Source organism: Rhamphochromis sp. 'chilingali' (genome assembly GCF_963969265.1).
Source record: "Rhamphochromis sp. 'chilingali' genome assembly, chromosome: 5".
Lineage (NCBI taxonomy): Eukaryota > Metazoa > Chordata > Actinopteri > Cichliformes > Cichlidae > Rhamphochromis > Rhamphochromis sp. 'chilingali'.
Genome location: NC_137932.1, coordinates 18,511,989 through 18,538,864, shown reverse-complemented (window position 1 = coordinate 18,538,864; position 26,876 = coordinate 18,511,989). Strand labels below are relative to the sequence as shown.

The 26,876-nt window shown below is 40.8% G+C and overlaps 3 protein-coding genes across 6 annotated transcripts; 1 reads left to right on the top strand and 2 right to left on the bottom strand.

The window, feature by feature from the left end:
- Window positions 1-122: 122 nt before the first annotated feature.
- Window positions 123-4,324, bottom strand: nup43 (nucleoporin 43). The gene is made up of 8 exons (XM_080883715.1): window positions 4,098-4,324; window positions 3,646-3,768; window positions 3,310-3,387; window positions 1,767-1,929; window positions 1,546-1,681; window positions 1,293-1,444; window positions 1,073-1,189; window positions 123-559 (listed from the first exon to the last, which is right to left on the bottom strand). The coding sequence occupies exons 1-8, from the start codon at window positions 4,215-4,217 to the stop codon at window positions 330-332; spliced, it is 1,119 nt and encodes a 372-aa protein (XP_080739841.1). The 5' UTR covers window positions 4,218-4,324; the 3' UTR covers window positions 123-329.
- An 811-nt stretch (window positions 4,325-5,135) lies between these two features.
- pcmt (protein-L-isoaspartate (D-aspartate) O-methyltransferase) lies at window positions 5,136-14,575 on the top strand. 4 transcript variants are annotated; one of them, XM_080882174.1, is made up of 8 exons: window positions 5,136-5,279; window positions 10,134-10,238; window positions 10,330-10,361; window positions 11,108-11,212; window positions 11,407-11,527; window positions 12,572-12,657; window positions 12,864-13,033; window positions 13,568-14,575. In XM_080882174.1, exons 1-8 carry the CDS (start codon window positions 5,225-5,227, stop codon window positions 13,578-13,580), a joined length of 687 nt encoding a protein of 228 aa, XP_080738300.1. In that variant the 5' UTR covers window positions 5,136-5,224; the 3' UTR covers window positions 13,581-14,575. The 4 variants fall into 4 exon arrangements, with proteins under 4 accessions (XP_080738300.1, XP_080738301.1, XP_080738299.1 ...); XM_080882175.1 differs by having other exon boundaries at window positions 12,864-13,091; XM_080882173.1 differs by having other exon boundaries at window positions 5,182-5,336; window positions 12,864-13,091.
- A 1,700-nt stretch (window positions 14,576-16,275) lies between these two features.
- lrp11 (low density lipoprotein receptor-related protein 11) lies at window positions 16,276-25,974 on the bottom strand. The gene is made up of 9 exons (XM_080883003.1): window positions 25,200-25,974; window positions 24,270-24,427; window positions 22,597-22,738; window positions 22,323-22,448; window positions 21,671-21,862; window positions 18,170-18,337; window positions 18,034-18,090; window positions 17,853-17,945; window positions 16,276-17,764 (listed from the first exon to the last, which is right to left on the bottom strand). Exons 1-9 carry the CDS (start codon window positions 25,765-25,767, stop codon window positions 17,610-17,612), a joined length of 1,659 nt encoding a protein of 552 aa, XP_080739129.1. The 5' UTR covers window positions 25,768-25,974; the 3' UTR covers window positions 16,276-17,609.
- Window positions 25,975-26,876: the final 902 nt, after the last annotated feature.

The window sequence follows — 26,876 nt, the reverse complement described above, 5'->3', positions numbered from 1 at the left end:
CTGAGATAGAGATGAAGTTGATCTTCTAAGAAGGTAATGAAAAGATGAGTGATTAACTTTCAATTTCTGTATTTATTAATAAATGGAAAAGAGAGAAAACAGCTCAAATGAGTCTTGAAACATTTCTATTAAGTATTTTTATTTTATAACTGTATTAAACGTCATCTGTACAAAAACCATTGTTGGGTTGAACTATTCTGCCCGTGATGAAAAAGACAAATAAACAAATAAAGCTAACAGTCCAGTATTTTACACCTCCTGTATGACCCTCAAGCTGACACCAAATGAACATCTTCATCCACATCCACTCTGAGGCACTAACATCGCTTTTAAACCGGGACCTGTCTGTTGACAAAAATAGCCTCTCCATCAGTGCCGCACACGAGACACGGACCGAGCACGTCCAGGCTGTTGACAGACAGCGTCTGGCTGGGCAGCATGTGAGTCGTCTCCAGGCGGCCTTTGCTGGAGTCTCCACTTAGCCAGGCGCTGATCAGGGGCTGCTTTCCTCCGGCTGGAGCCATTGCACTGCGGGAGACCATGCTGCTGTTTCTGCCCCCTAAAAATACAAAAACACTTATTACATTATGAACATAGAGGAATTAATACTATACTATATTTTATTGAGGAATAGTTTCCCAAGGAAATTTACAGGCCAACTTGTTAACTCCTGGCTGATTGAGTGTGAGACAGTGAACAGTACTAGGTGTAACTCTTGCCATTTTTACAGGTGTTCCACAAGGATCTATTCTTGGTCCTCTTTTATTTGCTCTGTACATAAACGACAAAGCAAAATGGGATGTCTACCAGCCTAAAGGTTGATGGTTCAGTCCCTGGCTACTCCAGTTTGCATGCTGAAGTATCCTTGGGCAAGATACCGAACCGTGAATTGCCCCCGATGTACCAATTGGAGTGTGTGTGTGTGCACAAATATTAGACAAGGCGCTTAGGTATAGGAAAAAGGCACATGTATGGATGTGTCTGTGTGATTCAAAAAGTCATTCTGAAGGAAATTAAATTAGTTGGAAAATAGTGTAAAAACAATCATATTTATGCCATAAAACTGACTTGCCTTGTAAGAAGGAAGGCATGTCTGAATGGGAGGATGTCTCCCAGTGCAGCAGCGAGCCATCCTCTGAACATGTGAACAGGTGATCTGGGTTGGTTGGGTGGAAGTGGACCTCCCACACTGTCAGGAAAACCAAAGACATACGTATGAAACCATTATTTACACGCACAACATCTTTTAAATTTCAGTTTTAATACATCTTCCCACAATAAGCCGACTTTACTTTCAGCTGTGTGTGCCTCCATCAGTGAGAAGGGTGTGTTGCCTTGTCTCACATCCCACACACAGAGCATGCCATCCTGGCCTCCTGTGGCCACGATGTGCTGCTGGTTCGGATGTCTGTCCACGCAGTGTAAAGGAACTCGATCCCCTGACCTGGATGAACAGAAACCAACTCATCAGACTTGCTTATAATTGAAATAAACAGGAAGGAGAAAACAAAAAACTTTTAAGAATGCATTTTTTAGAGCTCTTACAGGGACAGAATCTGTGACGGTGAGTTGCTTTGCTGTCTGAAGTCCCACAGTTTGAGCTGACCGATTGAGTTCACCGTCAAAATCTCTGTGGTCCTCAGATAAGTCACCGCATGGATTGTGCTGCTGTCGGCATTCTCTATCAAAGGTTAAACAGTCCAAGAAAGATCTTAGTTTCAACTTGTTTCACACAACTTAAAAATAACTCTGCTTCTTGAGCTCACCGATGACTCGAACCACTCCCTCCTGGTCAGCTCTGAAGACGACGATCCTGCCATCTTCACCCACTGTAACAATCTCCGGGCTGCTGCAGACGACGCCGGTGCAGGGGGCGTTGTCACAGGGATAACGATGTGCTCTCGCCCAGAGCTGAGACACTGAAATGGTCTGTAGGCAAGAGAATTGAAATGAAGTGAATCCAATCCCACTGAGCAGTCTCTCATTCCCCTCCTGAATAAGGCTTCACTAAAACCTATTATAATTTAGTTTGATGACACGGCGGAGGTTCTCACCATATGTAAGGAGTTATAGCTGTACCACTGTAGTTTCTTGGTTGAATCTTTGTGTTTAGTATTTTACACACAAATGTCTGGTTGCATACTTTTATTGTGAAGACGCTGACGAAAGTCTACACTTTGTTATCTCTAGTCAAGGGTTAAGAGTGAGGTCCAGTTCAGTTTACTGGTCTATTCTGGTTCGTTACAACATATTCCTGTTTTGCACAAGACTGACTTTAAAGATCATTACAAAGCAATTATACAACAGTTTTAATTTCCTGATATTTTAGTTTAAATATATTTCGTTTAAAAATAAAAGCTCAGAGTAGAATCACTGCTGCTTTGTGTCGATCTGATCAGGATCATTTCGGAGGTTTTCGCGGCACGCACGACCGGGAGGGGACCCTGGGATAGACCCAAAACCCGCGGGCCGCTTTGTTAGGTACACCTGTTCAAGCGCTCGCTACAACAAAAAGATTTAACCTGCCAGTCGCATGGCTGCAACTCAGTGCATGTATGTAATCATGGTCACGACGACCTCCTGAAGTTCAAACTGATTATCAGAAAGGGAAAGAAAGGTGATTTAAGTTACTTTAACATGGCGTGGTTGTCATGGTGTCAGACAGGCTAGTTTGAATATTTCAGAAACTGCTGGTCTACTGGCATTTTCCTACACAACCATCTCTAGGGTTTAAAGAGTATGGTCTTAAAAAGATAAAATGTCCAGTGAATTACTGTCAGCTGAAGACAGGAAACCGAGGCTACAGTACACATGGGCTCAACAAAACTGGGCAACAGAGGACTGGGAAAAACATCACCTATTCTGATGAGTCTCAATTTTGGCTGCAGCATGCACAAGTTAAGGTCAGAATTTGGTGTAAAGAATGCAAAAGCAGACAGAGCCATCCTTCCTTGTATCAACAGGTCAAGCTGCTGGCTGAGTAATGGTCTCCAAAGTCACCAGATCTCAACTCAATGATACAAGAGAATTAGATCATGGATGGCCAGCTTGGAGTCAGCAAGGTGTGTATTAACAAATAGACTATTAAGTGTATCCCACCTGCACCAGGAGTACCTCAGGATCCACTAAGAGGAACTCAAAAGCACTGGTAGAGAAGAACACATTTGAAATAACATGCTTAGCATGTTTCCTCCACTATCCAATATTGGATCATTTGAAGATGATGGATGGATTGGCTTTCTTCAATCTGGAGAACAAAGGTCATATCAAGCTCAACACGAGGCATCCATAAAACATGACATACAGCACCTGGCTGTTCTGGTGGTGTCGAAAGATGGTGACGGCTCCTGTTGATGATGCTGTGACTATTCTGTCCTGGTCCAAAAACTGCAAATACATGAAGGAAAACGGATCAGCCTTATTGTTGAAGTTGTTAGTCCCACAAATGGGAAGGATAAGACTAAATGTTCTGCAAAAATAAAAAGGTATTTTTATATACATGAGCGTGGTTTTAGTAAGACTAAGACATCACAATAAAAGCCTAAAACAGTGATTTGAGTGCAAAGTAAAAAATAAAACGATTCACAACACCACAGCAGTTTTTAGACCTGGCTAATGAGCTACACATCGCAGTGAGTGGCTTACCTGGAGGTCAAGAACATCTCCATCATGCTTGTGTTCACATAAAAGCTGCGGGTCTCCTTCAAACCCATCTTCCATACCAGTGCTTAAATTACTCCCAATGGACCAAATAGAAATCCTGTTGTCCTGTGTGAGACACATTTGAGCTGGCTAAGTTAAATTTGAACACGTCTTAGTCATTATAGATAACTGGCACGTATCAGTAAGTATCCTACTGTCTCCGTGAATTTGGAAAAATACCTGCCTTACTGTTGGAAAAAAAATGTTCATCTATTACATTTATGTGGAGAAAGATGGCCGATATGTCACATTGTTGTTTATTACATGTCTTAAATTGTACTCTTATCGTCACAGCGTTTACAAGTCAGCCAAAGAGCAAAACACTTAAAATTCCGTTATTTTGCAAAGAAGTTTGGCGGGAGGTCCATTTTTTTTTAAAGTGTCAACATGCCAACCTCGTTGTCCCATGAGCCCGTCGCAAAGATTTCTGGCAGTTGAAGATCCGAATGTGACACTGGCCGCCATTTCGTTTTGCTGATTTTCTGGGATACGTATTTAGCGTTTATACTCTCCATGGAACCAGATTCCTGCGTAAAATTAACGATCAACTACTGATGTTAGCTTAGCAATCATGGGTAAAACCAGAGCAAGGTACGCGCCTGCTGTCAAAGAACTAATTGACCGGAGAACTGCTACTCTTTGTATATCCGGTCTCATAGGGGGCGCTGGCGAGATGTTTCAGAACAAATGGGGCTCTAAGAAGCTCTAAATAAAAATGTAAATTTCGTTGGGTAAGCATTTTTCTTCTGGCAGACTTCATCATATTAGAGAGGATTAAAATGATAATTATGTCTATTGCAATAAAATGTTCTTCTGTAAGTTTTAGGAATTTCAAAGGTCTGTGAGCTACATTGCAGGTAGCTGCCATTTTGACTCCAGGCATGATAGTTTCCCTAAGAAATTCCAAACAGCATTAAAAAATATTTTATTTATTTTGAAAATATTATCGATGCGTATTTGCAAAAAATAGAAAAATATCTCCGCATTATTGTCTGGAAGAAGAGGTACATTCTTATTGTATCTAATTAGCCAATCAGCTCATTTGTGTACAAAGGTTTTATTTCGAAGGGGAAGAGTTGTCTTAGATCATCTCTGGCACCTACTAAGTCGTATGTAACTACGGTAACCCAGTGAGACCAAATTCAGCGTTTCTCACATTGTTTGCTATTTCCCGCCACCTAGCGGCCGCTACCTGTCCTAACTGCGGCAAATCTGCGTTAAGCACAGTGCGGAATGTGGCTTTGCCCTTGCATCAAACACCGTGCTTGGACACATATCTTATAAAACAGATCAACTTTTATGAATTAAAGGGTAGTGCTGTGTGTGTGGTGGGGTGTGTCTGAAAGGGGGACTCGCCGTAAACAAAACAACAAAAAAAATAATAAAAATCAATCGGATGGCCGGTGACGTATCCGCCGCTCCGCCGTCCGCTCTGGAGGTTGTCAGCTTCATCGGCAAAACGGTCGGCGCAGGCGCGGCACTGACAGCTGCTGTCTACTTACTCCGCAAAGTCTGCTTAATAATGGCCTGGAAATCAGGAGGAGCCAGCCACGCAGAGCTCGTCAACAACCTCCGCAGTGAGTCTGCATGTTTTTCTAAAAAAAGCGGCGGCGGTGGCAGCGACGCTTTTGCAGGTGCGTCGCCTGTAAATGGTTTAGTTTGGACGTTTAAGGTTAGCACAGAAGCTGGCTGGTTGCTAAGCTATGTGGTATGTTGTTGTTGACCTAGCAGCAACTCTCTCCACCCCTTTCCCAATTCACGCAAGGTAAAGATGCATCCCTTGCTGCGTTTGCAAATAACCAAGCCAACTCTTAACACTCAAATGACCTCTCCTTTGTTTGCAGTCAAGGGATTTTTGTGCAGCTAGAGCTTTTCGGCGAAGGTAGCTTAGCCTGCTAGCTCTATGTGCGTCATTTGGGACGCTGAAAGCCAAACGGCAGCGGCCCTGCCCACATCCACTAACGGCTGCCCGTGTGTCGTCCACTTTCACGCTGAATTGCAGTGACAGCTATGCATGCAAAAGCTCAGTTCGTATCGGTGGGTGAGTGAAAATGGCAGCTTGCTGTGTCACAGCTGCGGTGGGAGCAGTGACTCAGTGCTACTACGATCGATCCCATCAATCCCACATGGTTCAATCATGCTGTCATGAGGTAGCGCGAAACTTAGTCACTGACAGCTCTGCGCAGGCATGTTTCCCACATGCATTTCTGTAGACCAGAGAGTCCACTTCTGGTATAAGGTTATCTCCCAGGGCTATTTATAAGCTTTGCAGCTCAGCATATCATTACAAGCTTTAAGCTTTTGGCCGAAAGCTCTGTGGTTTGGGCCTTGCAGGGGAAATGTGCTTCACAAAGGAACAGTAAACCAGGGGTTTTCTGACTCCAAACAGTCGTTCTGGGGTTGTTTAATACAAGTTTGTGCATGTTTCTTTTATTTGGTTATTAGTAGCAATATCGTTGAAAAATATTTTTTTAATCACGACCCTGGTAACTTTCCTTTGATGGATGGCCAAAACGTCTTTGGGTTTTTATTTGTAATATGCAGGGAAAAAACGGTAAACACGACTACAACAAAACTGATAACAGGAAAGGGGGAAGCAATTATACCAAGTGTGCAAAACGCGCAGAAGTGCTAAAGTAGCAGCTGAGATATGGTCAGTTTAGAGTGTAGATGAGACAGAAAAAGAGAAAAACCCATGAAACATCAACAAAATAAATAATATAATAGGTACAACAACATTAAAGCAGATAAAATAATAAAACAATTACAAAATAGATTAAATAATGAAGTAAATATTTAAAAAAAGGCCCTGGTTAGATCATAAAATAGAAATAAATCTAGAAAAAGGAACAGACTAATCAGTGAATACAAATAAACTCATGCAGTGCTTAAAAAAAAAAAAAAATCAGCAGAATTGCACCCCTCCCAATCTGTGACCCTGATAAGGATAAGCCAAAGAGGATGGAAAATATTAGTTAAAATAAATGAAGTAAATAACATTAATGTCTATAAAGCATTCTCAGTGAAAAAGCCAGACAGAAAAGGACAATTTGAAGTTTTGAACACTTCCAGCTCCTCTTGTGTCAGTGTTATAAACTAAAAAAAATTTAGGCATGAGCAAATCAAATCCTAGTTAAAGAGACCGAAGCCGGTGCCAACATTTCTGAATCTGTAGGAACACCCCTGACATATTTCTGGGTTCATAAATGAGTCCACACAGCTTTCCATTACTCCATTATCTTTGCTGCAACAATGAAACCATTGTTTTATATATAAAAACACAAACAAACAATAAAATAAAATAAAAACTCAAATGAAAACTGACAAATTCATGAAAGGAAAACCTTTTCACGATTAAAACTACGCCCAATTAAAGGTTCATACTTGGGGGGAAAAAACCCCTACAACCTTTTAAGTAATTTTCTTTTCTTGAACTTTCATTTATTTGTTTTCAGTTGAATTAATTAATGTGAATTAAACTAAAAACGCCACAGGCTGCTGGGCAGTGGATTTGGGCTTTTATGGATGGAAACAAAGGACATAATTACTGCGGAACAGAAGAAGACGCGGTGATTCGTTTATTGCAATTGTCTTGTTTTAATAAGCTTTGGAAGCCAAAATTCTCATTAACATTAAATTTTGCTTACATGCCGAGCTCTAGCTGGACCTTTTCAAGCCTTAACCTCTGCAAAACCAAGCTTGTTGTCAAGAAAAACACCCAAATATTTGTAGCTCGACACCTTGATAAGTGTTGGTGGTGTGACTGTTGACCTTTTCGTAAAAAAATCATGTCTTTTCACTTTTGAAATGATCCAGCTCCTTACCTTCAAGAAGCCTGATGATAACTGAGTCATCAGCTAATTTTTTGTTTCTATAACTGCTGCAGGACTCATTATTGTACATGATGATAAGTTTCATTATTAACAAAAACTTGCACCTGGTGATATTAATATGGCTTTAGTCCATATTAATGGTGTTATGAATTTAACTGGGAACACTTACTGGAAATAGAAGCATAAAAAGCAACAACATATAAAAAGAGTCAGGATTACCTTACCTAACCAAAGTCTATGTACTTGCTTGTTATTTTGGGGTGTTTGCTGTAAAGAAAACGTTCCTTTTAATGATAATTACATCAAATTAACTGAATTAGCCTTAGCATTAAAACCCTTTTTTTAGTGAATCTGTACAAAAAATACATTTTGTATTAGTCTGGTGCAAACTGAAGTCAGCTCAGTGTAAAGTTTTACCTGTGTGGTCATTACTCGCTCCACTTAACTGGACACTGACCCATTTAGACACATGAATGGCTTGAAGTTAACCTGAGTTTGCGTAAGCTGCATTTAAGCAGGTCACACGCAGGACGCATGCTAATTCCTGAGTTCTTCATTGTCTCTGTCCTCCTGGTCAGCGCTCAGGACCGGTCAGAAGGTTATTGGTTTGATGCTGAATGACTCATTCATCTTTAAAGTTCAGCAACTAGTCCTGTGCTCTAGGAAATGTGAAGCATGCCTCTAAGTTGTTCACCTTGTGGGTTTCAATTTTAGAAACAGTGTGAAGTTGGAGTGTTTGCTTGGTGAATAATTAAGGATGGGAGGATCGTGGCTTGAAATGAGCCATTAGATATTAGTTGTAGATGTTCGCCTGGCAGCTTGTTTCTGTGTAATGTATCCTAAAGTGGCTCATGGATCAGAGGGTGAGGGGAGTTGGTGATGACAGCAGAGCCGGCTGTCGTTGGCTTTTTCCTGCCTCTGGCACTCACTGCTAAAGGATCCCGTTAGGAGGGATTATTGTGAAGACGCTTCTTCACGAAGCTTTTTTGTTTGTTTCTTTGGTGGCCTGTCTGTAAGCTTTGGTGTTTCTCTGCTGCACACATACTGGTCAGCACATATGGGTCACAGCCTGTGTTTAGGCTGCAATTTCTGCATTTTCTTCTTTGACAGTAGTCAAAAAAAATGCTTACTTTGATTTTCTTTGCTTTTTTTTCCTTTGGTTTGCAACTTCATCGTCATCATGCACATTCTCATCTTCCTTCATCTTATCTTCCCCGAGAAGAAATGCTCAGTGCGTCATAGGAACTCTCCTTTCAGCTCAAGCTTATTGCAGCATAATTAAGGATTGGTTCAGGCTCCTCTGATCCAGCCCTAACTCTGTTTTGTCAAAAAGGAAAGCTTTAAGTCCAACCTTAAAAGTAAAGAAGGGTGTCTGTCTCTTGAAGCCAAACTGGGAGCTCATATTGGAAGGCTCTGCCTCCCATTCTACTTTCAGAAACCAATGAAGGGGCCAATGAAGACAAGCTGATATGGGAGAAACATGACCTGTCTTTCTGGTCCTGGTTGGCTCTCATGTAACATGGTGTATACTTTACCCCACTTCTTTCTTAAAAACAAGATCCAAGTTGAATTTTACTTAAATTTCACTTAAATTAGTTGAATTTTACTGAAAAATTTTCATAACCAGGGATGGAGATGGAGGGACCTGATTCGCTCAGGCAACACCTAAAAGGAGCAGCTGAAAGCATAAGAAAACATCATCTTACTTTTGCCTTGCAATTGTCACCTGGTTGTACAAACCCCAATGCAGAGGCTTTGGGTCCCACAGTGCGACAACCACAGTTTTCCCTGCTCTGACGTCTGTTTATAGCTAAACGGACGCAGTGAGCTGAGCCTTCACGTTGCACATTTCATCATGTAAACATTAATTTCTGCCTTAAAACACCAAATTAGAAAAATTTTCCCACGATGGCTCCAAACATCCAGACATGTGTGAGTGATCTTGGTGTTGACCAAAATAATTGTAATTTTGCCAGTAATCCTGATTTATTTCTTTACTTTTTTCTCCTGATCATCTTTGGTATATTTTTTGAAAAACACGATCATACATGCCTAATGGGTTGATAAAGCGTGTTTGTCTTCCATATAAACAAGGGTTTTGGCCTTCCCTCAAATTAAAATCACCAGACTGATAAGAATAATTGCTTAATTCACTTAAGCATGAAGCATGTGTTTATGCATCTTAATGGTCAGAAATAACAGAAAATACTCGTATTTCCCTGGAGTAAGGCAACACAGATGTTTTGCTTTAACTTTGTGTGGACTGCTTGTACTTAGATGTGTAGTCACCCCCTTGAAACTTTGTTCTGAGCCAGGAAGAATAATAAATACCTGATAAATTACTATACTTTACTGCAGTGATGCAAAAATATGAAAATCCAGTAGTTTGTTAGAGCAGTCCTGTTCATGATTTGGAAAAATGAGGCTATGTACTAGTAAAAGTAGTTTATTGTTGTGAATTTGCTGTCTCATATCTCTATATTGTGTCCTCCTTCATTCTTTTTGTCTGTCTGATTCTGCTGCGGGATTATGTAATATATATATATATATATATATATATATATATATATATATACCATGTTCTTTTTGCCTCCTCAGAAAATGGCATTATTAAATCTGACAAGGTCTACGAAGTCATGCTTGTCACAGACCGAGCACATTTCACTAGGCTTCACCCTTACATGGACTCGCCGCAGTCAATAGGTACGTCTGCTTGTGTACTCGCTCGCGCATCGCCGCATGGAGATCTGAGATTCAAACTAACCAAACCTACTTCCTGTCTTTTAACCAAAAGGCTATCAAGCGACCATCAGCGCCCCACACATGGTAGGACTTTAAAGACTTTCAGACATTTCTGCTCCCTGTGAATCACAGCTTTGAATGGTTTTGTTGTTGTTATTGTGAAGCTTGGTCCCATTCAGTCATTCCTAATCATCTATTTTTAGTAGATAACAGTAGCAGTTAACCAAATCCTCACAGTTTTGTGCATTTGTGCTCATTGTTGGCATGTTTCAGTCGAGTAATAGAAGCTTAAAGTGGATCCGTTATGTTTTTCCTTATTTGCTGCTGTTGATGGCACGGGAGATGCCCATTAAACATGCCCAGGGTTTTCTTTTGTTTGTTTGTTTTTATTCTACTTTTTGTTCTGGATGATGTCACAGAGAACGATGTTTCCCAGATGTTAGCTTTTTATTGAGGTTTTTGTTCATTTATTTTTATTGTTATTTATTTTTTTGCAGAACTAATCATTTACACCTGTAGTTCCCAGGAAGGTCGCGTGAAACTTTATGGCGTCTGTGGCAGTAAATCATGGCAGCAGCCTCTTATAGCCCTTTTCTATTAGTATCATCTCGACTTGGGAGAGGAGCTAAAACGGCTTGTTTCAGACAGAAGGAATCGTACAAAGCTACAAGAATAATAAATATAGAGCTGAGGATGAGCAGGATAGGTCCACTTTAAGCATGAAAAACTGAAACAAGCCTCACAGATGGCCTGCGCTGGGATTACCGTGTGTTAGCCTGTGCTGTGTGAGTGATGGGTTGAAATGCTATTGTCTCGTTTTGCCTCCCCAGCACGCCTATGCCCTGGAGCTTCTACATGACCAGTTGTATGAGGGAGCGAAGGCTCTGGACGTCGGCTCCGGCAGTGGGATCCTGTCGGTTTGCTTCGCACGAATGGTGAGCCACACACGCGACGGGTAAACACAAACGACTTCTCTTTGGTGGCATTGTTGATTAATTGAGCTGATTGATCCACTAATATGTCAACCAATCGATGAAAATCAATCAGATTGACTGCGTTGAACATTGTGAACGTCGTGATTGAACTGAGCGCGCCCCCCACACTCTCTTCATCCCTCTGCGCTTTACAGGTAGGTCCTAAAGGGAAAGTTATAGGAATCGATCACATCAAAGAGCTGGTAGATGATTCTATAAACAACGTGAAGAAAGATGACCCCAGTTTGATAACATCGGGCCGAGTCAAGCTAATAGGTAAGACATCGCGGATGAAAGCTTTATATCTTTGTTTTTTCAGCAGACGTTTGTGGGTTTTGAGGAAGGGCTGCTGCTTCCTTGATCCGACCGAACAGCAGACAGTTTAATGTTCCCCGGTGGAGAAAAAGGCAGCAGTCAGTAAACAGCGTGCAGCTCTAAATAATTGAGCAGTGAGGACTTTTACCTCCTCTGAAGGGGGGTTCAAGAGCAGTTCAGTGAGGGGATTAATAAGAGCAGTGATGCTTATTTTTTCATTTCTCTGTTTCGTCTTCCATTTCGTAAATCACTTTTTACTGTATGTGATTACAGGTGGTTGTCGGTTTTATTAATAGCAGTGCCTTTGTTGATTTATGTTTTCTTGGTCGCATTCTTTATCAGTTCTCTTTTGGATTCCTAATCGGTTTTCTGTGGTTAGGCCTCTGCAGGTTTTCACCATCAGCGCAGCTGTTTTGCTTTTACTCGGTCTGAAGAAATGGCATGCACATGATTCAGGTTTGCAGAAGCTGCTCTGCCATGAGTCTGATTTCATTGTTTTATGTTGCACAACTGTTGCCAGTTGCCAGCAGCGACTAGTGGAGTCTGATAGATGGGCAGCCTGGATTTCAGACCTTATTCTGAAATCTTTCTGTATTTAGTCTGTTAATAACGGCACATACGGGTAAAACAAAATACTCGCAACTGGGAGATAAAAAGAAGCAGACCAAAAAAAGATTTGTCTGCTGATTGATTAGGTAAAACACAACTAATGATATTTAATGGCAAAGTAAAATTAGAGACACCCTTTGAGTCTATAAATGTAAATAAACAAAAGCAATCTGTGATATGAAAGTAACTCCCAGCCCTAAAATACTGAAATATACTAATATTGAGATGCAGTTTTATCAGCATTACTCGGCTATTTCTGGCTTCTCAGATCAGGTAAATTGTTATAAATGTCAGATGCAGCATTGGCCAAGTAATGTGTCTCGTCCCACCCTGTGAGGACATCCATCAGTGTTTTCAGTGCGACAGCTTGTGACTGACGTTCTGCTGCTGTTTCAGTGGGAGACGGGCGATTGGGCTACACTGAGGAGGCGCCGTATGATGCCATCCACGTTGGCGCAGCTGCACCCACCGTTCCCCAAGCTGTGAGTGTCTCTGAATTCTGCTGAGCACATTGTTACCCTTTACTTTACAACAAAGGCTGGATACCTAAACTGTAAACCTGCTTCATATTTAATTTAGTGTGTTTTTATATCTGATCCAGTATGACTGTATCTAAATAGAATCCCTGGAATGTATTTTTAAAGCTGACTTGCTGTCCACCGCTGCCTCTCCCTTCTGCCTCCCTCAGCTTCTGGACCAGTTGAAGCCCGGCGGGCGGCTGATTCTGCCCGTAGGTCCGGCGGGGGGAAATCAGATGCTGGAGCAATATGACAAGATGGAGGATGGCAGCACCAAAATGAAGCCCTTGATGGGGGTGATTTATGTGCCTTTAACAGACAAAGACAAGCAGTGGTCCAGGTGGAAGTGACTTCCTTGTCCCTCTCCTTCCCCCTCTCTCCTTCTCACAGTGGCAAAGGTGAAATGGTGTGGCTTGGAGCAAGGCAATGGATCACAAGGGGCTGCATTTTGCTGCTTGTTGACATTTTTTTGCTTCTTCCATACCATACCAACTAGCTGCACGTTTCCTTCATCTTCTTTTAACCCCCGTAGCTCTAAATTGGTCTCAATAAAAGCTGCCTGATTAATGCACTCTGCTCTGTTTCAAACATGAGGGAATGAGCTGAAATCACAGCAGGTTGAAGGCACATGATTGGTTTCAGGAGCATGACTGCTTTGCCAATTTGGAAGCTTATTACCCAACTTCAACTCAACTACTTTATCTGATAATCTTTGAAAGATGAAAACAACTTTTCTAATGACGTTTTATCTTAACATGTTGCATGCGGTCTTCTCTTTTAACTCTGTTTGCATGACAGCAAGATTTCTGCTTGTTTTTCTTGCACCTTGCCTCAATTTTTGTGTGTTCTAATATTTAAAATGTGTTTCTCACAGGGATGAACTTTGAAGAGGAACGCAGTCCAGAATCCACCTTTTAAGTTTGAACCTGGAGAAAACTTGGAATGGGTCAGACAGCCCTTGACATTTTGTTCAAAGCATAACAAACGTGCTCTTTTTTTGTTTGTTTGTTTGTTTGTTTAATTCTAACAACGGACTAGAGTTTCACATTTGATGACGGCCCCGAGGGGCTGCGAGGAAAGACTGCTTGACGCTCTGCACAGAAATATCGGAGAGAGATTTATTGTTTTTGTTTTCCAGGTCTGCATCCTTTTTGGTTTGTGTTCGTTTTAACCGCTGGATTTTTAGTTTTTTTCTTTTTTCTTTTTGTGGTTTCACCATTTGATTTGCAGTCAAACATTTTTCACAGCATTACATTTCAGCAGCATCAAAGCTGAATGCAGGAGGAACCCCGGACAACCAAGACGAAGAACGCCTGAGCCTGTTAGATAAATCACCTAGCTACAGTCTCTGTGTGTGTGGATCATAAAAACTGTAGACTTCTCTGCTAAAGTGTCAGCTTTCTTCCCGTGGCATCAGTGTTAAGAACACAAACACACACATAAATTAACACACAAAGCCTGATGTAAACCCCCACCACACACACACACACACACACATCCTGTTTTCATGTGCAGCACGTAAAATAAGTATCGGATCGTACCGAACATACTCCGAAGGGAGCAGAGCACTAATGACACCGACACATACGCACGCACATACAGGCTGTGCTTTCCACTTTGATGTGTTGCTTTCTGCCGCTGGTTTCCATTAACAATTTGTGCAGGCTCCTCTGGTGACTGACACTAAATGGGGAAAGTCACTGCTTTGCCAAAATAAACTCCAACAATATAAAGCAAATGAATGTCTGTTTTCTTGATGGAAAAAAAAAATCATGAAATTAAAAAAAAAAGCACATTTTATTTTGGGTGATCTGAGTGATGGATTATATTTGGCTTTCACAGTTGCTGGAATGGCATAAAAATAAAGAGATGCTTATGTTTTTGTCTGCCTTTTGTTATTGAATCTGTTTTGTACAAGTCTTATTTGCACTTGCTAGACACAGTGTTAGGTACACCTTACTAATCCTGGGTTTTCCTTCAGAGATAACTTAATTCTTTGGATTCAACGAGGTGCTGGAAACACTAATCAAAGATTTTAAACTGATAGCATCGCACGGTCACGCATCCATGGTGTGAATCACCTGTTTCACCACATATCAAAGGTGTTCTATTGGATTAGGAACTGGTGACTATTGAGGACATGCAAATCATGTTCAAGAAACCAGTTTGAGATGATTTGTGACACGGTGTGTTATTCTGCTTGAAGGAGGTGGTTCAAAGGGATGAAGATGATCACAAACCATATTCGGGTATGCTGTGGTGTTTGAATAGAAGAACCTCAATAGAAGAAAACATCTTCAACATCATTACGCCACCACCAGCAGCCTGAAGCTTTGATACGAGGCAGGATAGAGCCATGCTTTCATTCAAATGTGACGGCAGTAATCAAGACTCATCACATCTATTCAATACGATTTATTCATAGAGCGCCAAATCACAACAACAGTTGCCTCAAGGCACTTTATATTGTAAGGTAGACCCTACAATATTACATAAAGCACTGGTGAGCATCAGGTATGCTTTTAGAGTATTCTATTGACTAATTGTGATGAGTCTCTGCCAACTGTAGCATCAGTTTTCTGTTCTTAGCTGACAGTAGTGGCACCCAGAATGGTCTGCTGATATAGTCCATTTGCTTCAATGTGTGATTCAGAGATACCGGGGGTGTAATGAGTGGTTATTGGAGTTGCTATTGCCTTCTTTTCAGGTCAAAGCAGTCTGGCCATTCTCTGATATCACAATGCATTTCTACCCAGAGAATTGCTGCTCACTGGATAGTTTGTTTTTCAGACCATTCTCTAAACCCTAGAGATGGTGGTTTGGGGAAACTCCCAGATCAGCAGTTCCTGAAATACTTGGATGAGCCCATCAGTCACCAGCAAACATGCTACATTCAAAGTCACTTTAATGGCCTTTCTTCCCCGTTGTGATGCTCAGTTTGAACCTCAGAAGTGTTGTCCTGACCACATCAAAATTCCTAAATCCACTGAGTTGCTTGCAGTGATTGGCTGATTTGCAATAAGGAGCAGCTGAACAGGTGTACCTAATAACGGAGCAGATGAGTGAGTAAGTTGGTACTAAATCTAGAATCAGTTCCATGTACAGCCACAATAGAAGACACAAAATGGCTGGGCATACCTCGATAGAAAAAAAAGATTAACAGATTCAGCCTTCAAGTTCTCTTCTCCATCAACAGTCGAGTCACTATACTTGTTGAAATATATGCTGATTCTCTAAAAGAACCAAGGTGGAACTGGCTCGGCACACCATCAGTAAAAAAGACAGGGCTGTGATAGAAATCCAGTTTTCTTCACGCCAAACCCTACACTGCGACAAAGTAATGAAAAGTTGGTTGTAAAGCAAAATGATTTTAAACTATTTTTTCTTGACACAATGGACTAAATGTTTGATTATCAAAATTCCAGAAATACAAGAGGGAGAGACGAATCTCTACAGATATGATGATCATCTCTAAATAAAATCGTTTTGGCAAATCCTGTTGTTAACATATATAACCCCGGTACTTTTTAATTATATAATAAACTTTAATATGTTACATGAAAGACAGCACTTTGGGGGAATACATTTATCAAAATAAATATATATATAGATATATGGAATACACTCCAATTATGTTGCCTTATTAGAGAAAAATACGCAACAAAATCATACAGGACTAGAAATTCACCAAAAGACTTTGCTATAGTTTTATATGATTCTGGCAAACTTTAAAGGAAACATATCATAATTTCCAGCCGCATAATATAACATTTTTGACTTAGCAAGAGTAGCTTCATATGATTCATAGTTCAAAATAATGCTTATTATTTTTATTTGGCATACTTGGCTTTAAAACAGACTATGCTTAAATTCAGGGGACTAAAGGTCAGCAGAAAAGCTCATGAGCAAAGCTTCGAGTGTTTAATTTTTCATTAAAAAAATAATGTTCATTAAACTTCACACTTTACCAAACTCACTCACACCCCACCTACTGTGACTCTATGCTCTACAGTCTGAGAAACACTGCTTTATTTTTCTGTTTATGCAAATATTTTATTACAGGCTGTGTTGAATATTTTGGCTGCCTGACCTTTGGGGACAAATTAAGTACACTCTGTTTTTCTGAATAGCTACAGGCCATAAACAGAAGGTTTGACAGGTGGGTTGGGTTTCTGTCCTCAGACCCATGAATGTCCGTGTGGCTGATGTGACCAAATTTGGAATATCTGCTCTCACTGACATCCTAAAGAACCAGCAGGAAGAAAAAAGGACCTGAAACAGCATTTAACAGAGTCTGAAGCTTTCTCGCTCACATATGCTGACCACATGATTAGACTCTGATTATGTTTGACATGAACATCCACCATTGCAAAAGTGTGTATATGTGTTTATGTACATGAAAAAAATCAGGTCCTATAGGACTGTAACAGGCACTCGATGCTTTTTGTGTCTGCCGTACAGCAATTTAATGGGATTAAAACACACAGCAAAAATATGGCACATTAAAGTCGCACAGAGGCAGAAATAGCGCATGTTTTGTGCAGTAAAATGAACATGTTTGTCTCAAAGTAACCAGTGTTTAATTAATCAGTTGTAATAGATAAGACAAGTGTCTATTTTAGTATCTGTATCAGAAGTAAAGGAGAAACGCTGATATTCCATCAGTGATTTTCTTAGGACATAAGTATGAATTCACAAGCATCTCAGTATGTTCGCTGAATCTATCAGCAGCTGATATACAGTGCCAGTCAGAGGGGATCGGTGTGGAGGTGTTCGGCAACGTTCACGGCAGCAGAGCTTTGGATCTTTCTAACAGGAAACGAGGATAAATTAAGAGACATCGAAGAAATGCAGAGTGCAAATTCAGAACGTCCTGGATCGGGCTCTGATGGTTCTTTTCTCGGGTCTCTGATTGGCTACAGGTACATGCCATTAATGAGGTAATCTGACTCCTCTGTAGTGAGGGGACGCGCTTTCTTCAGTTTGTGGCGGACGAGCCTGAGACGACAGCTGATCATGAGCAGCAGCAGGGCAGTGATGATTAGGCCAAGTGCCAGAGGAAGGATGGCACCTGGAGAAAGAAATGCGCCCCATTCAGAAAAGGTCATCGGATAGAGAGGGAAGAGCCACAAAAAGCAGACAGAAGCTCTGGGTCTCACCTGACTCTGGGACTGGGTGTCCTCCCATGACTGGAAATGGTTTGGAGATGGGGGCGTCACTCACTGCTTGGCTCTGGGTGGCTTTAGGGGAAGCTTAAAAAATAAAACCGCTTAGATGAGAAAACGGCTGACTCACAACACTGAATTATTGACATGTGTTTGATTCTTTGGATGAATATACCTATCTCAGTCTGCTTGGTGACTGGAGGAGCCACACTGGCAGGTCTGAAAGCTGGACCTAAAAGGTGTTCGTACATAATAAAGTCAATCTTACTACAAAATAAATCAATCAAAATGAATGTAAGGTGGGCTCTCACTTTTTTGTATGCATTCACTGACACAGTCCAACTCCTGGAGGAAGTTGTTGTGGTTTCCCTGGCAGCCTCCATACAGGAAGTGTTTGCACTCTCCCACATTTTGGTCGTAGTACCACCGTGGGAAGGTGCCTTTACAGGGTCCCACAACTGGAGCAGCAGCACATGGGTCTAAAGGAACAAGACACGGCCTTTATATTTAACACATTTAAATGATTCTTGCACAGCAATGACACCTGTTCAGAGACAGTAGTAAAAAAGCAATATCCTCTTTAGTGGCCAGCATGGGGAGACTCCTCCGGCTGGCAGAAGACTTCCAGTTGTGTAGAAGTCAGTGGTAACAGTCCTATGTGCCCTTGATCTGTGACCTCAGTAAACAATTTTATGGGCTCAGTCACCAGCTTCAGATCATAATGAATACAACAAAATGAGTTTATTTTGGAATGTATGCTAATTATTAGAGACAGGAAGGCTAACAGTAGTGTCCTCAGTTTCACTGTGCTGATCCCTCATTTGTCACATCGAGTTGAAAAAAATCAACAGCTCAAAGTTGAACACTCAGGTCGAGGCAGGAAGATGAAGTACATATTTAATACAGCCTTTCGTAGCTGGTGTTACAATTTTAATATCAAACTCTTCAACATTTGTCCTACAAATGGATTCAGGTAAATTGATTTTAGCATTGAATAATCAATATTAAATACTATTATGTAATAAAGAGATACTGTTACAGTATTAAACATACTGCCATATTAATAGAATGGCACACCACTCGAATAACCCTGACTTTACATCTTTGGGTGAATTCGGAAACAGCGAAAATGACTGTATCTGACTATTTTCAGTGTATTTTCTACTTAAACAACTTAATACTGACATATTAATAATTAAGCATAGAGGGGCACTACTACTGTTCACTGAGCCTCATCAGAAATGGTCTCAGTGCTAAGGTGGCTGTGAAGAAGCCATTCTTAAGGAAGGGAAACAGGGAGAAAAGGCTGATGTATCCCATATTACACAGAAACTGGGATAAAAGTCAGTGGCAACATTTCTGATGGAGTGATAAATCCAAAATGAAAGTATTTAGATTCAGTCTTTTTACTGCCAATTCAATAAAAGCGTAGCTTGACAGAAAAACACACAATGGAACACCATCAGTTATGACTTGGTCTTCACAGTGCCCGGACCTCAACATCATTGAAGCAGCGTGGGATTATCTTGACAGAGAACAGAACAAAAGAGGGTCAACATCCAAAAAACAGCTTTGGATGTCCTTCATGAAGCTTAGAGAACTACTCCTGAAGACTATTTACAGAAATTACAATAAAGTTTATCTAAGGGAGTTTGAGCTGTGTAGAAGAATAAAGGTACGAACTCTGTTTTGCTTTATATACTGTATTTCCATGTGTGCATGCATTTCTTGTTTTTCTAGCAAAAGATAAAGAAATGAAGGGTGACCAAAAGACTGCTGTTGACAATCTGCAGCTTTTCTATGTTTGATATCGGACATCAAACAAGCTTGGCTGTAGGACTGTTGCTTGGACTTTGTGTCTAAATAAAGAGATAAAGTGATACGGACATCTAAGATTACTTCGAGCCCTTCTACCAGCGACTTAAGATATCATCCAATGTCATCATCCACCTTGAGTGCAAAGGTCAAAGCCCTCTACACAACAGTGGATTAACTATTTTTCCTTTTGACTTTGAGCACTAAACAATGAGGTATCATCTTAGTTTCCTAAGAACTTGGACGTGCATTTGTCAAATGAAGAAAAGACTCCTGAGAATCCACCTTGAGCACAAAATATCTATAGTAAAACAGCAGTGTGGTCAGTGACATTCAGGGATCGGATGGCAGAGCGGACAGAGGAGCTTTGTTCCAGCACTCAGAGTGGATGCAGGCAAAGAGCTGCTTTCCCAGGGACCGCAGAGTGGCCCTGTGGCTTTGCCAGCATTTTGAGCTCCGTGCCATGACTCAGTGGCTGCCTACAGGCTCCATCTGCTTCAGTACCCAGACACACCAAACCCTCTTGGTCTCTTCACAAAGGGGATTCTGCACCAATGACACAAATTCCTGTATCCTACATTTTCATATTCTTCTGTTTCTCCTTTCCTAAACAGACTGCAATGAAGAAATGCTCCAAAGTGTGACTAAAGTGCTTTAAACACAGTTAACATCACCATTTTATATTAATTGCCTAAATCTGTCTAATAATGCGATAGCTGAGTACACTGTAGACATGGGCTTTCATCTATAAAGGTTTTGGCTGCACACTGTCTCAGTCGTGGCGTTGCCTCGTTGGAGGCTGGGACTACGCCATAAAACGACCTCTGTGATAACACATGCCAACCTATTTCTTCAGAAAATAGGTTGTACTTTATATTTCCTCCAAAATAAGCTTTATAGTCCATATGTTTTTTATTTCAGTGTCTAGCCCTGGACAACAAAGGTTGCCTTCCTTTCTGCTGTCCATGCTGCTAAGAATAGCTTCTTTATTTTGCTAAAAAAAAAAAAAGCTTCATTATTGTAAAAATAGAAAGAAAAGAAATAACTATTAGTATTTTGTTGACCCTGCTTGCTTTACAGGTGAACTAATAACTTCAGCATCACTTTTAAGAACAGGCTAGCAGTTGGCCAATCAAACTTGGCTTACATACTGTTTTACTGGAGCCAGACCGCTGGCTGTGACAAACGACTGGCTCTAGTTTTAGTGCAGACGTCCAGCCCAACCAGTATTAATGCTAAATATTCCTGAAACTCTTAACTAATTACTAACATGAACTCTGTACAGATGTTGTGTTAACAGTTGGTTAATTTTTGCTTTAATGGAATTTCTTATGTTGGACTTGCGGCACCATCTTGTGGTTTACAGTGGTTATCATGATGGAGCGAACCCTGTCCCTATTTCAACTTCACTTTATATCTCTGCATCTTGTACAAAGGCTCCTTTTAAATAAGTGTTTTTCCAAGTACCTTGGAGCATGAACACCACCAGAGACGTTATAGGAGAGAGCCAAGGCACTCAAAGAACCCCGAATAGAAATTTATGGGAGAACTACGGCCTTCCTTGAGAGCCAATCAACAGGCAGTCTGGTGATTTATGAGCCAATTGAATTGTACTGAGGCATGTCCGCAAAAGACTTTCACAGTATGTTAACCGTGTGCTGGCAGGCATATCTGAACGTCATAGTAAAGATGTAGGAAAGCATCCTTATCATTGGTCTGGTGGGATGAACCAAGATGTCGATCATGTTGGCACTATGGACTGAGCCATCAATCAAGCCACACTCCTGTGAAACTTTGAGTTGGTGCTGCCGAAGTACAAGTTGTGGGAGAAAACATCTTTTTAAACCTCACTTTAATTTAAGTGCTTTTAAAAAAATCTTATCTGAGTAGTGATTCTATATTTGCTGCTTTTATATCCCCGAGAACATTAAAATGACAATTTTAAGATGCCTTCAGAGTGGTTTTACATGCTTTTACAAGGACTTTGACCTCTCTACCTTGACTGACTGAAGCTTCCTGCTCACTGGCACTTTGAGAAGGAGCCGCCTTGCTTGTGTCTTGCGGTGTGATGGTCTTTCTGGCTCCAGTCGGGAGCATGGAGTCGTCTTCAGCTTTCTTTGTCTGAGCGACAGGCCGCTGAGGGCTGGGCAGGTCCACAGCGTGGGTCACTGACTTTCGGCTGCCATCGACTAGAAAAAAACAAAAGAAGCCATCGCTTAAGGGAAGGTATGTTTATGGATTTTTGCTAGCATTTATATTGATGAAATGACTCAAATAATTTCAGCCTTACAAAAGACTTCTATTATCCACTCATCACATAAATATAATAACAGCTATTTTACTCACTGGTTGTAAATTTGATCTTTTAAGACAGCTGTACATTAGCATAACACATACTTTTTACAGGTTAATTGACCAACGGCTGTCTTTTTAGTCATGCTGGCTTCAGCTGAAACCTGAGTGAGTTCGGGCTTGTTCAGAAGCACACTGCCATATAAGAAAGTGTCGTTCTTGATTTATAAGAGAAAAGAGTTTTGTACTGAAATTAATTAATTTTATCTAGTATGCATAATCATTAAAAACTTTAATAGAAATGAAAATTGGATTCGTCTTCCAGCTCCAACAAAGTGAGTACTAGGTGTTTCCTACAGTTTGGGCAGAAGTCTTCGTCTGAGCGGTCTGGACAGTGCTGCTTCCCATCGCAGGCATAGGTGATGTCAATACAGCAACCGTCATCACACTTAAATTGGTAGTTTGAGCAGTGACCGGTACATACTGTGGGCACAGATAAGAATACAGTAACTACACATCTTCTCTCTTAAATGGTAAAGGAATATGTCACAAGTCACGCACCCTTTAGCGGTAATCAGTGCAGCACAAAGGAAGTTGCAGAACATAGATGGAAGTTTTGGTGATTCATTACCTTCTGCTTGGTGTTTTGGAGCCAGTACGGTGACAGAGATGTTATCGGAGCTCTTCTGTCCCGCCGTGTCAGTGACTGTCATCTGAAACGTGTAGACTCCTTCCTGGAGGCCACTGATCTTCAGCAAACCTGGATGTGTTGACTTTAGAGCACAAACAAAAAATACATCTCTGAAGCAATCAACTTCTAGACTTTTGTTTTGCCAAATTAAAAAAACACCTAGTGAGGACTTCTGTAAAACCGCACTGGGTTTTAAACATGTAGCAGTATATGCATCATGGATCATACATCCATCCTACTTACTTCTCTGACAGACTGGCTCAGCTCCACTGGCACAAGAACAGATACAGGAAATGTTCCATACCACATGCAATCAATCCTAGCAATGCACCACATCTGTGTAGCAGAGAAAATCTACTCTCTCATGCTAACGCTTTATTTTATCTTTGCACAATCACAACACTTACAGTCATACTGACGCCATCTGATCTTTACTATGCTGTTTATATTACATGTTTTTTTTGGCTTCCTACATGTTTTTAGCATTTTGCATTTTTGAATTGGACATATTTTTTGTTGTTAGATCTTACAACATTACATATTAAATGTAATTATTTCACTTTATTGAATTTATTTTTATTTGATTTTGACAAAATTTATTTTCTACTTTAAGCTAATAAGGTCTACGTAAGGTCTATCTATTATCTTATCAATAAAAATCTGTACCAGGGCAGGATATACAATACATATACATAGTAATAAGTGTTGTGTTGTTTCTCCTTAGCCTTGATGATTTTGATTTTGTGTGTTATTTTTAGCTGCAGAGTTTTGTATCTGACATCATTTGATATTTCTGTACTATTGTTATTTTTATGCCATTGTGCTGCAGTCAGAATCACTCCCCCCCCCCCCCCCCCCCCCCCCCCCCCCCAAGCATTAAAAGCAAAATTAGCAGAGCAGAATAACCTATAAAATGCTGAGACTGGACATCTTCTGACAGCATCACCCACTAGTTTATCTTCCAATTGTTTCATTTTCCCCATACCTAGGTTCTTAGATTTCATATTAGAGTATACTGCAGAGATTTTTAGACCAAATAATATTTTCCATAACTTGGCCCATGAGTTTTATATTATATTACATTATATTATATTACTGTTGCCATACATAATTTTTAAGAGTTGTGCAACCTGCTATGAACAGAGAGTTGCTCTGTAATGAGCACTGTGTCAACATGGTTCTGTACTTTCCTGCCAATTGTTTTCATTGGGAGCTATTTTCTGTTAAAGGTAGAAAATACAGAAAATTAGTGGTTTTAATATTTACATAAGAACAGGAAAAGCTGTGCAGGGTGTTTAAAATCTCTTTAATGTTATAACCACAGGACAGTGTCTTGTATTGCTGCTTACCTAAGGGCAGTTTAGAAATAATAAGCTCTTTATTTGTGTTGATCTCTGCACACAAGCCACTCTGTTGACTTAACTAATGAAAATACCCAAACGCATTTAGCTTTCTGGGTATTCATATTGCAAATGAAAACATCAGAGACACCTGAAGGAGAGAACAATAGAGATGTATATATGTGGATCTTTAGTCTAATCCTTTGTCACCGCCATAGTTAGAGGCTTTCATCTACACCTGTATAGACTGTATTGACTAAGGCACATGCTGACCTTCATATTGATGGCTGTGTCTCCTTTAATCAGACTCCACTCATAGCGGCGGATCCCGTGGTCGTCCACGCTGTCACGGCCATCCAGCACAGCCCAATCTGTGGGCAGCTGGATAACCACATCCTGTCCAGCGTCACTGCGAGGAGGCTCATCCACGTCTGCAACATCAAGCACAGGTAGATGGAAAGTGTCCTCTACATGCCTCTTTATTTACTCTCTTCATCCAATTTTCACATTAAATCATGTTTGATTCTATCGCAGGCTAAAACATGATTAGATATTTTTTGTTTTTTATTCACATATATCCTTTTAATTCCATTGCTCACGCCCAAAGCCCCTCACAAAAACATCTGCTTCTATTCTCAGGAGGGCAAGGCTACAAACCTATGAGGCAAATCATTAATCCTCTCTACTGCATTATCTGGATAAGAAGCAGGTGCTAAAGGCTGGTTCTGCTGTTAAAGTCAGTTTCTGTCAGCTGTTACAAAGCTGACAGAAAAGTTTTTATCCTGTTTTAACAGCAGGGTTTCCTGGTGGGATTAAATAAAAAAATACAGTAAAGTGACAGAAAATTACCCAAATAAGGTTTTTGCCACAAACCTGAGGAAAATTAATAAATTACTTTTGGTATCTTAGCTTATAACACCTCATATAGAAGATTACAAAAGCCCATCCAATATGATCATCGGTGATCTAATTATAACATCATAATTCAAGAAATAATTGCTGTCATAACAGGAAAAACATCCTAATGAATAATAACTTTTTCAGCAACCATTAGCAAACATGCTATTTTCTATTGCTCCATCAATTTTACTTAAACATACATGAAGGCATGGACATCCTATCATTTTCTAAATAACCTATCAGTTATAAAACAGTTATAAAACACCAGTAACTAACACTGCGTGTGTCTGCAGGGTCTCCCACCTGCATCATCCTCATCAGGAGCTTCTTCTCCGGGCCTCCGGGCTGAGTCGCTAGATGAAACAGGGAGGTGTCCCTGCGTTGTGTTGGGAGTCCGGCTGTATGTCGTGAAGCCTTTCTGAGCCGAGAAGGCGCACACATTCTTACTCCTGTAGGTGCAGTTAAACAGGTAGCAGCGGAGACTGTCCCCGGGCTGCCTTTGGTCCTCGTGAAGCACCGCAACTGTGCAGTGAGGCTGGGAGCAGCAGGCGTGCACACAGTCCTTCCTGGTGTACACCCTGTCCGGGGCCAGCAGGAAGGTGGCTCCTTGCTCGATGGAGTCCTTGGCCCGGATGATGCGATCCCCCGCGGCACTGAAGTCGCCCACGCAGGAGTCCATCACTTCACCTGTCCTGTAGGTCTGGTCCTGCTGCAGCTGTTTGCGGAATTCCTCCAAGAGCTCCTCCACCCCGGATATTTTGGATTTCAAGTCCGATATAGGCGAAGATCGAGCGTCGATGCTGCCAAAGGTGAGCAGCAGCAGCAGCCCTACACAGGCGAGCAGCAGCCGGGGATGCTGAAGCAGAGCCATGTTGTTGATCACACAGTCAGACGGCGTCTCCCTCTGCCTCCGGCTGGCCTCCCGCTCATGAAACTCCTTCCCGGCACAGACGGCCTTCCTACATTAAATATATCCCTGTTAATATCGTTTAACGCCACTGCTAGGCTGAACAACCAGCTGTAACCGTAGAGCCGCGGAGCTTACAGTTCGTCCTTCGACTGTGCTGGAAATCTGCTGTTGTCATGGTGAGGGGGAGTCGGCGATGGCTGCTGACGTCACGGGGATGAATAAACAGGACGAAAAGCAGCTCACCTGTTAACTGCTCTCATCCACCGGCGGGGGCTGTTTGAGTCAGTGTCGTATATTTTTAATTAATCTATCATGTTAAAATAGTTTTAAAATCTAAAAATCTTTTAAAATCTTAACTAATGATGATTTGAATAAAATAAAAGACATAAAATATAAATAAATTCAACAAATACATGGAAATAAGACTTCCCATCTCTCCTAAACATTGATTAAATCTTTACTATCCCATACTGCAATACCTGCATTTATTTATTTTATATTTTTGCTCATTAAAATTTTAATTGAATTATGAATGTAACTGTTAGATTTTATATTTTCATGAGTTTTTCCTTTGTTGAATTATCAAGTGCTACTAGACTCTCCCTGATATTATTAATAGTGAGTGATAGTAAGTGTAGCCTTGTTATGGATTGTTGGAAATAGTATTTGTATTCTGTACTTAGTCTGTGGGGGGGGGGGGGGGGGGGGGGGATCACACAAGATTTAAGGCCAACTTCAAATTATACCTGTTAACTTTTTAAATATCTTTAATTCTACAGTCTGGTGTTTATTTGCTTTCCTATATTTGCATATCTGTGTATAAACCTAGTTTAATAGGCAGTGCTTGGTAGCAATGTCCCCTTCAAAACTGTTTATTAACATATTACGATGACTACTTTGTACCTTATTGCATAATATTAGATAATTTAATCCAAACCAATGCATTGTGCAATAGAGTTTTGGTATTTTAACTGTTCCTAAAATGAGATCCAAGTGTGCTCCTCAGGGTGCTACTAAGATAAGATAAGATAACCTTTATTAGTCCCACACGTGGGAAATTTGTTTTGTCA